The following is a 14,658-nucleotide window of genomic DNA, read 5'->3' as shown; positions in this document are numbered from 1 at the left end:
GATAATCATAAAAGAAGTTTTTCAAAAAATCTATTTTCAAAACTTGGTTACCTAGTAGGCTCCATAATTTAAGAAGAATGTCCTTGGATAATACTGTGGAGTGGGTGACCTTGTAAGTAGCAGAGAATGGTGAGGGAAAGTGGGAGCAAAAGGTTGTTTTCAAAGCAGAAAATATTCCTTTCCCATTTCCTAAGAACCTGGTAAGTCACATGGTTAACTACTGCTATATAGCTTTTGTTATTTATGAAATACCTTGAGGGTCAAAATGTCTTTTTAAAAACCAGCTTAGATGAAATTAATAAGGTTGATGCTTTAATTTTGTCACCTTTTATAGTTTATTGAGGTCATTTCCGAGTGAATTCATGCCTACCTGTGGCTTAACTATTATCACCAGTATAGCTGCAGAGGTAGATATTCAGAGGGGTTGAATAGCTTGTAACTGTTCCAGAACCATGTACCATTATTCTTGGGACCTTTATACAACACTTACATATAACGGACATGCCGGAGCCTGCCGGCATCAGTCGAACAGTACCTGCAAGGGGGGAGAGGATGAGAAAAGACAGACAGAAAACAGAATGGGATCGGGAGGACTGTAGCACTTCCCGCTTACAGTCCCGAGTTTATTTCTCACCATACATTTATACAGGGTCAGTTACATTCCACACAATACATCATTCCTGGTATGTGGTAAACATAATTATACCCCTTTGCTTTAGGTTTCCTACTGATCTTTACACAAAGTTCCTTATCTTGGCTAAGATTCCAATGGCTAAACCTGTACAAACACCTTTGACGCCACCTAAGTTCCTTTCCATGAGATAGTCTAGCTATGCTTCTTGCTTAAGGACAATTACGCTTATAAATCAACTGTGCTTGAAGATTAACTAAGCTCTAGGGGGCAGAATGTGTGATTACTAAACTATTGTGCTTAAGGGTCTCTAAGCCTAAAAGGGGGCAGGATGCATGACTAACCTTGGGAACAGGCAGGCCACTTTGTGAAACCTGCCCTCTCAGGACTTTGTCAACTGAGGTCGCTCCCAACAATTCCCCCCTCCTTAAAAATTAAGTAGGTTGGGCTTTTAATTTTAGTTCATGTAGCCCAGTGCGCAGTGCAAGAATGCCTTTACCTACTCTACGCATTAAGATAGGAAATAAACAAAACAGTATCAGAACTAAACCTCCTAATCCAGAAATTCCTAGAGCTAAATGCTGAAAATCTCCTACAGAGGGAACAATCTTAAGAAATTGATCAAGAAAATTTCTAGCAGTATCACTGGCATCAAAACGCAAGGGTCCTGCTTCTTGCAAAACTTGAATCTCTTTATGCAAAGCTAATAAGTCTAAAGAATCATCCGCACTATGCCATATGCCTTCTAAGTGGTTCTTCACTCTATTCCAGGTATGCACACTCTTATTATATTTCTTAGAAGTAACACAGATCCAACTATAATCTGCGTGACAGTCCAATCTAGATCTTATTTGGAGACTCTGTACCTTTTCTCCTAGGTACAGTACCATGTCATGTAAAGCATTCAGTTTCTCCTCTATTTTCCTATCAATATTTTCCTGAGTGCCCAATGCCTGGGAGACATTTTTTGACAAGTTATTAACAAAATGCGCTGTTTGTACTTGCTGAGTTAATGCCACTGCCGCTGCAGTAGCAGAGGCAATCAAGGTGATGAGGGCTGTGATACCTGCTATCAGTAAGCCAATGAATCTCCTTGGCCTGGATAGTGCCCCTGTGATCTCATGCCAAACCTGTAACCCCTTGTCTGAATACCAGGGGCCTGTAAGATTGACAGGCACCATTACAAAGGATGGTTGGTGTACCACAGCAACTTGTTTCCCATTTTCTAAATTCTTGACACAGTTGGTCAAATTGCATTGGACACACTGTAACTGGTATCTATTTCCAGAAAATGTGACATTAATCCTTCCTACTAATAGAGCATAAGGTTCAGGCACACAGGCAATGACAGGCCTTTTTTCAGGCAGATTAGTATAAAGTAATGACTCTGGTCTAATGCGAGAGATGTCCTTATTATCTTTCTGAACCAGAGGAGTACCCATACTTGCTCCTAATTTCCATAACCCATATTGGAATTTCCCATTACTTAATCCCCATATTCCCTTATACATTCCCAGTTCTAAGGAGTCTGTCCTATTGGGTTGAGACCAGTCATAAATGGAAAAATTAGTTCCTGGGAGTACATACTGTACTGCCTGAGGACCATGACAGCGTTTCCATGGCACAGCGTACTTGGCAGTCAGGGATTCTTTTTCACAAGGGGGCAAGTCCTGGGGTGGAGTGATGTTGATTACCTTTCCCTTCTTTCCGCTCAGTCCTTTAAGAAACACTGTCCAGCCGGGAGATGCCATTGCTACAGAGTCCATTTGTAGACATCCCGTTACATCACCCTCTAGTGACAAACAAATAGGCATTCCATTCCCTTGTCCAAAATAGTCAAAACCCATATGTAGTTCTGGTCATATATGTCCATTAGAAGGTATCCCCAGGGTGTGAGTGTCATTCACATATACCGGAACTGACGGTCCGCCCCATTCAGCTGGATGAAGTAAAGGAGGGTCAGGAACGTAGGCCCAGTGGATGTCTCCTCGGACGCTCGGTACTTGGCAGCTTAGGATAGCCATCATTGCCAGGAACATTGAGACTCCTGTCTTTGGAGTAGAAGTCTGTATCAGCGTCTGTTCTGCTTCAACCGCCAACTTCTTCATCTGTCCCCAGGTGGGCACCGCTGCTGTCCGTGTTGTCTGAGCCAGGTTGTAGGGTTGCTCTTGGAGAGTCAGTTGTCGAACTCCCTTGACCAGCTCGCCCATCTCCTGCGAAGCGCACAAGCCTCTCTGGAAGCCACCTTGCACTTTCGGCATCCTGGGGAAAAACACAAACATGCCCTCGTCCCCAAATGAGCACGGGGTCTGGTCCATGCCATTGTCCGGTTAAAGGGTCCTTCCACCTGACCTGAGCATAGGTGGATGCAGTTGCTGTATTCCAGAAACGCTGTGCAGCTGATCGCCCATGCACATCCAAAATTAAAAAATTAAGAATAAATAGAGTATGATGTAATAAGTTCTGTGGTGTCAGGGGATATAACTCCCCCCTTTTTATTTTTTGTAATTGTAGCTTTAGAGTGCTATGAGCTCTTTCTACTATCCCCTGTCCTTGGGGATTGTATGGAATTCCTGTTTTATGGGTAATATTTAGCTTCTGGCAAAACTGTTGAAAACTTTTTCCAGTATAGCCTGTGCCATTGTCAGTTTTAATACATTTTGGCTGTCCCATAACTGCAAAACACTTTAAACAGTGGGCTATACAGTGCTTACTTGCTTCACCAGTCTGAGCTGTAGCCATAATAAAGCCAGAAAAAGTATCTACAGTGACATGTACATACTTTACCTGCCCAAAACTGGAGATATGAGTCACATCCATTTGCCACAAATGATTAGCTTTTAGTCCCCTTGGGTTAACCCCATAATGAGGCACTGATTGAGTAGTAGGACAATTTGTACATTGTTTTACTATTTGTCTGGCAGCTTCCCTGGTAATTTTAAATTGCTGCCTGAGACTATTACTATTTTGATGATGCAGCGCGTGAGATTGCTCAGCCAATTGTTCCTGGGTATATAATATTATTCTGGTTGCAATGTCTACCTGTTCATTCCCTTTTGATAACGGTCCAGGCAGTCCAGTATGAGCTCTGAGATGACCAAAGAAACATGGCTGGATGTGCTGCTGTAGGGCGCGCTGTATGTCCCTAAACATACTTTGTACTATGGAATTAGTTGTCCCAATAAAGGGAACAGTTTCAATTACTTCCATTGCTTTTACTACATACTGACTGTCTGAATACAGGTTAAATGCTTGATTTGGAACACATTGTAATACTGCTAAGATGGCACACAGTTCTACTACCTGCGCAGATGTATAGGTAGTTAGAAAAGTTGTTACTTTACCCTGAATACTGTAGGCTGCATTACCATTAGATGAACCATCAGTAAAAATTAACAAAGCCTCTGTAATAGGTTCTTTTTGTACTATTTTGGGAAATACAAAAGCATGCTGGCTTGCAAACTGCAAAAGTTTATTGTGAGGGTAATGATTATCTGTTTGACCAGGGTAATTAGCCATAGCCGCTCCCCAGTTGTCACTATGTTGTAACAACCAATCTACTTGCTGTTTAGAGTAAGGAAGACAGATATAAGGCGGCTCACGTCCAATTAATTTGCAAGCTTCAGTCCTTACCATGTGGATAAGAGTAGCTACTTGATCATAGTAAGGTGTAAATACTTTTGCAGGCGATACAGGCAGGTGAATCCATAATAAAGGACCTTCCTGCCATAATACTGCCGTGGGGGTGTGTTGAGTAGCAAGAAGGTAAGCTCCCCATGGCTGAGAATAGTCTAAATATGAAACCTGCTGTTGACCAATAGCTGTTTCTACTATCTGTAAAGCCTGTCTGGCTTCTTCTGATAGCTCTCTGGGAGAGTTAGGATTAGAATCTCCCTTGAGGACTTCAAAAAGAGGCTTAAGTTGTCCTGTGGTGATTTTAAGATAAGGTCTTAGCCAATTAATGTCTCCTAGCAGTTTCTGAAAATCATTAAGTGTTTTTAACCCATCCTTTCTTAGCTGTATTTTCTGAGGGGTAATACAATTCTGATATAAAGTATATCCTAAGTAAGAGAAAGGAGACTGTCTCTGTACTTTCTCAGGGGCAATGACCAGTCCCTTTTCTTTAAGCCCTTCTTGTAGTTGAGCATATGCAGCTAGCAATATGCCTTCATTCTGATAAGCTAACAGAATATCATCCATATAATGTATAATATAAACTTGAGGAAATTTCTTTCTAGTACTAATAAGAGCTTGAGCAACAAACTTTTGACATAACATGGGACTATTGGCCATCCCTTGAGGGAGAACTAGCCAATGATATCTCCTCATAGGTTCCTGAAAATTAGTGGATGGTATACCAAAAGCAAATCTTTTACAATCTTGAGGTGCTAGGGGAATAGTATAAAAACAGTCCTTAAGATCAAGAATTATTTTGTAAGTACCTGCTGGAATGGCAGAAGGTGAGGGAAGTCCTGGTTGTAAGGCTCCCATAAGTTCCATTGTCTCATTAACCTTTTTTCCTAAAAGGTCTTATCGCAGCCTGGCAGGCCGTGTTAGCATTCTCAAATGCCAGTTGTTTTACCAGTAACATTCCTGATTCTCCATCACCAATGAGCCGTCCTGCTGTTTGCAGCAGGCGGGATACAAAATCCTGAAAAGGCTCATCAGGTCCTTGCCTGATTTTAGATAAATCTTCTGTTTGTCTTCCTGTAGAAGGCAATTTTCTCCATGCCTTAGTGGCAGCTGCATTGACCTGAGCATAAGCCCCAGGAGGATACTGAAGTTGGTTGTTCAGTCCTCCATAAGGTCCTTCTCCTGCTAGCATCTCAAAAGTAAAAGGAATATTTTGGCCTCTGTTTATTTCTGCTGTAGCTTGACACTGTTCTATAAATTCTGATTTCCACAACAGATAATCTCCTCCTCCCAAGCAAGCTCTTGCCATGTTCTTCCAATCATTAGGAGGCAGAGCATCCGTAGCTAAAGTGTCCAGCAGCGCCTCAGTAAAAGGTGCTGTTGGCCCATACTGGGAACAAGCTACTTTAAGTTCTTTTAGTTGTTTAAATGGAATGGGAGAGTGATATCTCTGCATTTGTCCCTGATCATCTGGCTGTTCCAGTATGGGAAACGCCATATGAAATCCTCCTGTGTCCTCATCCTTTTCTGCTGCTCTCTGCAACGTCTGCTGCAGAGGGGAATTTAAACCTAGCTTGCTAGGTCCCCAGGATAGCTCTTTATTTTCAGACGGAGGGACCCGTATTGGGCGCGGTTCCCCTTCATCCAGTTTTTCTACTTTTAGGATGGAGGGCTCCTGAGGCATTCCTCTGCCAGAGGAAGGCGTAGAACATCTACTATGCAGTTTAATTGTTTTTTCCTCAGGTGGTGACATTAGCTCACAATTCTTTAGCTTGGAGGCCAGTCGTAACAGTTCTTCCTTAATTCCTCTAAGTCCCTCTTTCATTTCTACCTCTTCTCCCAATTTCTCTGAACAGTTTAGCCGTGTTAATTCCCTTTTTATCTCAGCTAATTCCTCCTCCATTTTCTCCATACGACTGGGGGCTGGTTCAGTTACTGTTGCCAACACCCTCTGAAAGAAGAGCCAACCGTTATCATTATCATGATAATGAGCGGCTGCATCTTCTAAAGCCTCTTCTTCCTCGGGAGGAAGAAGATCCCAAGGCTCATCCTCATACGGGTTTTCCTCTTTCTGTGCTAGCAGCACTTCCTGCTCTTTATTCTCTGATTTCAAGTGAGGGTTTTCAGACAGCGGCCGTTCTAGCGGTGCTGAAGGCTCAGGAGATTTATTAAACCCCTCAGGAAAGGATAACTTTTCTAGGCTGGGGCAAGAAAGGTTCTTGTCTTTTAAAGACAGCCTCTCTAGACTAGGACATGATGGACTTCTTTGCCTCATTCCCTCATTCCACCTTTTCCCTTCATGGTGGGGGTCAAGACAATCCCGAATAAGATTCCACAAAGAAAATGTATCCACAGGCACCTTCTTCGGGCCATGAGCAGAATAATAATCTTGTATTCTTTTTCCAACCCTAATCCAAGTCTCAAGATTCACAGTCCCTTCTTCTGGAAACCAAGGACAAACTTCTACCACAAAAGCCAGAAAGCGCTCAAGCTGTTTATGCCCTACCCTAGTTCCCCGAGCGCGAAGCATATTTTTAAGCACATGTACAAACAACTCTTTACTATTACTTTGTCCCATAATTTATCTCTCCCGACTATAAACTCACTGCTCCACTTATCTTACTCGGTGCACCTTCTTCTTAAATTGCAGTGTCCTTCTCCGTTTCCCCCTATATCAGGTCTCCTGTTCGGGCGCCAGAAAATGCCGGAGCCTGCCGGCATCAGTCGAACAGTACCTGCAAAGGGGGGAGAGGATGAGAAAAGACAGACAGAAAACAGAATGGGATCGGGAGGACTGTAGCACTTCCCGCTTACAGTCCCGAGTTTATTTCTCACCATACATTTATACAGGGTCAGTTACATTCCACACAATACATCATTCCTGGTATGTGGTAAACATAATTATACCCCTTTGCTTTAGGTTTCCTACTGATCTTTACACAAAGTTCCTTATCTTGGCTAAGATTCCAATGGCTAAACCTGTACAAACACCTTTGACGCCACCTAAGTTCCTTTCCATGAGATAGTCTAGCTATGCTTCTTGCTTAAGGACAATTACGCTTATAAATCAACTGTGCTTGAAGATTAACTAAGCTCTAGGGGGCAGAATGTGTGATTACTAAACTATTGTGCTTAAGGGTCTCTAAGCCTAAAAGGGGGCAGGATGCATGACTAACCTTGGGAACAGGCAGGCCACTTTGTGAAACCTGCCCTCTCAGGACTTTGTCAACTGAGGTCGCTCCCAACACGGACACTCTGTAAATATTTCTTGAGTGTGCCAGAATAGAATAATAAAGGTAAGAGCCAAAAATTGAATCCAGGTTTCAATTTTAAATCTAATGATGATTATAAGAGAAACAAGGCAACCTGAGAGTCAGTAAGAAGTTTAGATATTGATGATAAATTCAGGTAAGATCAAATGATTTCCAGATCCATGACCATTTGATTAGAAAATGCTAAGTGTTGCTAACGATAACTAACACTTCAGGCTAAAGTGCAAGTAAATTGCACGGAGTGGAAAAGCAATATGAAAGCACCGTCCCTGGAAATTCCATTTAATTATTTAACTTTGTGAAAATAAACAGACACGCAGTGACATCCTAGTAAAATGAAGAAGAGTAGCATCCACTTTGTTCTTAAAAGCAGGTTGTGCAGCTCCATGGAAACAGTCTTGAGGATTAATCTCTTCATTATGCCCGTTGGGGAATTGATTTTGCTCCCCTCCATCCTGCTTATTCTCATCTGTGAAATTGGTCTTTCCTCTTTAAAAGATACTGAACTCTAACAGTCTTAATTGCTGCGGAAATAAGAGTGGATATTCTCTCTGTGATTTTTCTTTGCTTTGTGAAATAATATAAAGAAAGATTTTTATTTGAATAAAGATTTTAAGCAGTTGACAGAGTTCTTTATAGTTTATCAATTAGTGTCAGGCTTTATAGTTTCCCAATTTCTCCTTGGGAACAAGGAGAAATTTTGAAAGAAACAAATAAAACATGTCCACATAAAACTCTGTGCTAATGGACCATTGAAAATGTGTTGTGAGAAATCTAACAATGAAAACCAAAAAGCTGTGATATGAAAATCAAGTGAGAATTTAACCATCAGCGAAGTATTTCTAAAGATATGACCTGACCTGTAACATCTAAAAGAATGTGTAAAAACGTTTAAAGCTGTGCTTCTGGATGTTTGTAACGTTGATCCTACTGGCAGAAACAGAACGAAGAATTCAAGTGCCATGTTACACATCTCATGTGCTTTACAGCGTTGACTTTTGTCGTAGGCTTGCAGGATTGATGTTCTTATTGCCAGAATCTATTTACTGGAATATCAAGGCTCTCCAAAGAGAATGCCTTTACCATTTGTGGTAAAGGGGATTTTAACAAGCTCCTTTGTGTGTGTGTGTGAAAAGCAATGATAAGTAAGCCCAATTGATTTCAACATGAGAGACATATTATGACATAATTGCATATTAGAGACGTATAAGAATAATGGAACTTCAAATGACTGCTCTTTTCATATCTCCTCCAAATTGCCCTCTTCAATATTCTTTCACGTTTTCTGTTTCCTTTCCCAGTTGTTCGTATCTTTCTACTGCGATCATCAGTGTCAGGATTTTTAATAGAAATGGCATATTTTACACTACGGTCATGTGTTAGCCTTCAAAGTCCAAGATTGCTCACTTAACCTATAGTTTCAGTGGGTGTGGCATTTAAAATCATAGTGATCTGATTATTTTGCTTTTTGGCTACTCTTTGGAGAGGTACCCCAGTCGGGTAAGAAAAAGGGGCTGCCTGTGCGCATGGGTCTGAGCTGATGCTCACCACAGGGCAGGTGAGAGGCAGGCGGCGGGGCCATGTGGCAGGGAGAGCTCCACCCACTTTCCAGGTCTCTTCACTGGCAGAGCAACCTGTGACTGAAAGGCAACTTACCCGAGGAGAATTATAAAACTCCCCTAGGACCCAACTCCCTGGCTAGCGGCTGGGTCAGCCTGGAGTAAGTCATGTGACCTCTTCATGTTGCCATTTCCCACAACTATCAATGGGGAAAGTAAAATCTAGTCTGGAAAGGGTTGGTTTCGTCTTTTTTAAGGAGTAAAAGATTGTGACCGTGAATTAGGCTAAAGATGTTAGCACTGAATTCAGGAGGTCCTGATTTGATAGGATCAGGAACCACATTCCTGTGGTTCAGTGAAGTCTCCAGTGCCTTATATTAAGGAGCCGTGAGGTCGGGTGGAAGGAGGTTCAAGTAAATGTTAATGGTTCCATGGCTGGTGACGAAACAAGCTCTAACTCCTGAGTGTTGTGTTCCATCACAAGTACATGCACCAGAGAAAGAGAGCCAGCGAATCGGGCCCTTGCAAGAAAGACAACATGGTGAGCAGAGCAGAGCAGGACAGCTGCTCGGAGTGGTCTGAACATTGTTTCCTGCGTCTCGGGCAAGCCATGGCCTCTTCCAGTTGGACATGTCTTTTTCAAACCATAAATTTATCCAGCAGCCAGAAAACAGTCTTCCAGCAGCAGCTTTAAATGATCAAACTGCATTTAATAGCCTTTCCCTTCCAGTTTCTTCATCTGTGTCTCCACCAACTGTTATGCATGTTTGCTCCGCAAGCCCAATAAGGATTTACATCCTTTAGGGTCACAGGTTTGGTGGCAACGTGCCTGACTTCCTCTCGTAAACACTGCATCTCCTGAATTGCTTCTCACCATGAGCCAATTTAATGTGTCCTTAGTCTGTGGAATTTCTTAGAGCTCAGCCTTAACTCCCCACTTAGCTGTCCCCAGCATGGACCTTCTGCACAGAGAATAGCAGGGCAAGGAGGAGTAAGAAGTGAGGAGCAGGAAGTGAGTTGTTGAAAGTGGGGGAAAGAGGTTGTTCCTTATTGAACACAGGTGAGACATTGCTGACACCTTTGTGTCATTTACGGAAAATATAGGGTGTTCCTAAAAAAATGTATACACACACTTTGAATAATTATAAAGGCAGTGTGTATTGAAATACATTTCATTTTCAAAATTGAGCTACCAGCTGAAAATTGGTTTTAATTTTGACTTTTTTTTTTAGTTTTCTTTCCAAATATGTATGGATCACATTTTTTTTTTTTCATATTTGAGTTGGCCCAACATATCCAACTGGGGAAAGTTTTATTTCAGATTGGAACACTAGAATAGATATCTACATATTGTCAAAAGCCCGAAGATGATGTGGGCTTATTTCTAACCCCAATAAAAGAGAGCCTACAGCCTATTTTTTCAGAACCACCTTCCAATCATTTTATAGATATAAAATATTTAGAAACTTCATGCTGCAGAATATATTGAATATTGAAGAGTTTATGAAACATTGCATATAAACATGTTGTTCTCATAAATAATTTCCCATATGTGGGCTCAAAGATCTCTTCTTCTTGGTCCAGCATGACAGAATTAGTCAGATTTTTTTCATTGGCGTTTAGTTCCACTGCAGATAAAGAAAAATAAAATCTCAGTTAACTAGTATCTTTAGGGAATGGACTATCTTCAGGAAATTGCATTTCCGGACAGCTCAGAGCAAAATAGAAATCATTTTATAATACATAAATGTTTATCAGTTGCCAAATCTATATTATGTATAAGCTAAGGACTGGGAGAATGCCATTTTGCACATGTCTTTTCCTTAAATCCCACACTATCTCTATAAAGTAGGTCAAGTCAATTTATAGGGCCTAAATCCAGAGTACAAAAGCATTGAATAACTTCTCCAAGGTCACAGTTATTAAGGGCAGGGGCAAGATATAAGTCTTGTTCTGCATTGTTATAATATTTATTCTCTTACCTGATTGCTGGAGAATCACAAAAGTGTACCAAGAAGAAGGACAGAGTAAGTAAAAACTCAGAGATGAGAAAGTACAAGATGTTTTCAGAGTCTGTAGGTAAAGCAGTCTTGCTAGGGAGGGTGATTTATAGAGTAATTATGAGATAATAAGCTGGCAAAGGGCAGGGTACAGTGAGTGAAAACAGAGCAGTGGGAGGATCCAGTGGTAAACCAAGATTGAGATAGAAGCTGTGTGATGTAGATTTATGGCAGTGAGAATAGATGGAAGAGACAGCCATAATAGTTATCTTTCAAAAGAAGAAGCAGGTGGCTGAGTGAATAATTGGATATGAAGAGTGAGGGACAAGGTGAAGTCCAAGGTGACTCTGTTGTTGTCTTTGGGAACATGGTTATAAGCAAACAGAAAGAGGAAAGTGAGTTGAGAAGTTACTCCTTAAAAGGGATGGGAGAATGGGAGACAAGTGAAGTATGCTGGGTCAGTTGTACATCCAAGTGGAAATATACAGTTTACATGGTAAAGTGTTAAGAATTCAAGAGGGAAGTCACAGCTGAAGAGTAGTTTGGGGTCATCATTCTCAGAGATTTAAGAGTTTTGGCATATAGTAGACAGAATTAGATCACAACCCCCAGGGACAGAATTTGAAGGAAAATAAGAAATTTGAAAACTGAAACTTAAGGTAAATCTATATTTTTATGAGGGAGTAAAGACCAGTACTAGAGATAAGAGAACAAAGACAGTATAATTTTTAGAAGGTGAAAAAGGAGAGTACTTAAAGGAAACGGCAGTTTTAAATATAATAGTTCCTTGATTCAAAGATGCCTTCGATTTTTTGCTTCTAATGTTTTATTATAAAAATATCAAATGCTCAGGAAAATTGTACAGTGAACTATGTCTACCACCTATATTCTATAATTAACAATTTTTATATTTTCTTTGCCACATATTTACTCATCTAGCCACCTATCTTAATGTTTAATGCATTTCAAATAAAACTGTGGACATCCGTTCACTTTACCCCTAAATACTTCAACAAGTATATAAAGATGCCATTGCCTTTGGAGTCTACCGATGATTTGGTTGTATAATGTTCAAAGAAAAGTTAACTATAGTAATTGTACAAAATCACTTGTAAGAAGCATCTCAGTTTCAGTGATACTGCTGTGAATCTTAGAGCTGAAGAAACATAGTTACTAACAAATCCCATAGAGAGGTTAATAGGGCAGATACGCATTAGGCTGAAAAGTTATGTATTTATTACCTTGATATCTGACATTTACATATATGTGTGAGAGCAAACGCCTGATGGCGAGAGAGTGATGGTGAATAAATTAATAGTCAATGTGCAAGTGTACAGTAGCTTACCCCTAGAAGTATGGCAGCAAAATACAGAAAAGAAGTTGGTCAATGGTAAAAATGGTAATGTTCTCTTGGCTGTTTTCCTCAACAGCATAGATTTCCTTCAGGGTGGAAGTGGTGATGGTGTTTAATTCTTACAGTTGAAAATAATTTAAAATAATATGACCATAACCCACTAAGTTTCTTTGAGCTTTTTAAAGTGCCCTTATGCCTTGAAAATACTATTCATGTTGTGCTTTGATCAGTGTGAGAGATACACATGTAAATGTTGGGAGAATTGGGGTTAAATTGGTAATGTACTAACCTCAGAAGGTAATCTGGAAGTTATATTTCTGGTTATAGTCATTATACCTATGTGAGTGTGTGTACAATTTGATGACTTCTATTAAAGCTCAAACCAGAGAAAAAATAAATTATTTCAGGTTATTAAAAAATCTGGTTCTGAGTAATAAAGGCTTTACTATAAAGACAGAATCCTCTGTGGTAATCAAATTGTCTTTATAAAGGGAAATATTTCCAATGTTTATAAAATGGATTTTTTAAAGTGGAAATTATTACATATATATAGCATATGAAATATTTAACAGAAATATATTCTATTGCATACTAATGTGGCTGAATTTAGGCTATCATGACATTCTACACATGGAAAACTGATGTCTGGATATTTACACTGTTTCTTGATTTTCCTGATGTTTTCATGATAATTTGGAAACTTTATGCAGTGCCATATGTCTTTTTACGCTTTGAGAGTCTGGTTTTTCTCTGAAGTTTGATCAATAGGGTATCATCAAAAATAAGATAATAAAGGAGGGGTCGTAAGCCTATTTTTCATAAAGAATGGGCTTGACAATTTTCCTTCCTGGAGCACAAAACATCTGAATTGCCGTAACTATAAATAAAGTACTTAAGCTTGCTGCTTCTTGTTGCAAACAGGGTAGAAAAGGTTAGAAAGAAAATTAAAGAATAAAGTTGGCCAGAAGATATAAATGTCTCTTTTATAACAAACTATCTAAAAATGATTTTGAATATCCATGAAATTAACTGAGAGACCCCTTGGTTTTGACATTATATGCAAAAAATAAATAAAAATATAGGAAGTCAAAGTAGACCTCTTAAAATGAGCAATGGAAATAATGTGGAATCTTATTTTTACCTTTAATTATGGGAGCTTCCCAATAAGCAAAACACATGTTTAGTTTTGAGTTTGTAGTTTTGCTTTTGGTTTGTTTGGGTGTTTTGTTAATATGTGGTGTAGGAACCCCCGAGAAGCATCAAAAGGAAGGGAGAGATACAGAACTGTCCTGATGAGTTCATTTCTCATGATCGTTGGTGGTTTTCCTGAAACTTTTCTTCTTCTGTGAGGTTTCTAGATCAAGAAGCAGCAGGAACGGGCAGAATTATGAGTTTCTGCATCAGTCTCATTTTCAAGAACAAATTCACAAAGTATGATGTCAGCTCTGCTCTGTATGAATTAGGCACTGGGGTAGTCCTAAGGACAAAAAGACACATTAAACAATGTTTTTGTACTGAAGGGCTTCTTATTCATCCTTTGCTTAGTCATTCCTTCCCAACATAAATTTCATCGATGACTACTAGAGTATTTATCAGTTCTAGCACTTTTTAAATCCTTCTTTAATTAAGGTTCTTCTTACTCATTATAAAATGCAAAATAGACACCCTCTTGTGTACCGAATTTGTATGGATTCAAAGCCATCTGGGATAATATTTAACTCATGTTTCCAACACAATTGTCACTTCCTCCCCTTCAGTATTTTGGTAACTTTGCTATTTTCTTCAGTTACCATTGGGTAGCTTCTGATGTGCCCAGTGCATTAAGAACTTGGATTCCAACTCCAAAAGGTATGAAGGCACAACAAACCACAAACAGGTAGAACTAAGAAAGGTCATGGCTTTATCATTGGGGCTGCTAGATCTTATAATGACTTCAGGAGAGGAATTAACTTACTTATTGGATTATTATTTAATTATTCAAAACAGGAGGCTGGATGTCTTGTAGCCTAGAGCAAAAAGAAGATGTTAAAAATATCAGCATCATATTTGAGAAGTGTCCCAAGAAGCAAGAGCATTTCCCTGTCCAGGTGCAACTGTGACAAAAGACTCATTTGTAGAAAAGCAGTCCTTATATGGCCCTTTCTATCATTTATTTTTTAAATTGTAAACAAATTCAAGAAGGGAAAGATGATAAGATACTAACAGTTTG

General features: G+C 39.8%; 2 protein-coding genes across 5 annotated transcripts in view; one reads left to right on the top strand and one right to left on the bottom strand.

The window, feature by feature from the left end:
* The window catches only part of DCC (DCC netrin 1 receptor), a 983,595-nt gene that overhangs the window by 951,501 nt on the left and 17,436 nt on the right, over nucleotides 1-14,658 (top strand). The gene's annotated exons all lie outside the window — the stretch shown is intronic.
* On the bottom strand, nucleotides 941-7,001 carry LOC308255643 (endogenous retrovirus group K member 7 Env polyprotein-like). Its single transcript, XM_080683406.1, has 2 exons — nucleotides 6,879-7,001; nucleotides 941-2,893 (listed from the first exon to the last, which is right to left on the bottom strand). The coding sequence occupies exon 2, from the start codon at nucleotides 2,476-2,478 to the stop codon at nucleotides 1,066-1,068; it is 1,413 nt and encodes a 470-aa protein (XP_080539532.1). The 5' UTR covers nucleotides 2,479-2,893; nucleotides 6,879-7,001; the 3' UTR covers nucleotides 941-1,065.

Source organism: Plecotus auritus (assembly GCF_963455305.1).
Source record: "Plecotus auritus genome assembly, chromosome: 8".
Classification (NCBI taxonomy): domain Eukaryota; kingdom Metazoa; phylum Chordata; class Mammalia; order Chiroptera; family Vespertilionidae; genus Plecotus; species Plecotus auritus.
Note: the sequence above shows the minus strand (reverse complement) of the source record. Positions and strands in the feature narration are given on the sequence as shown.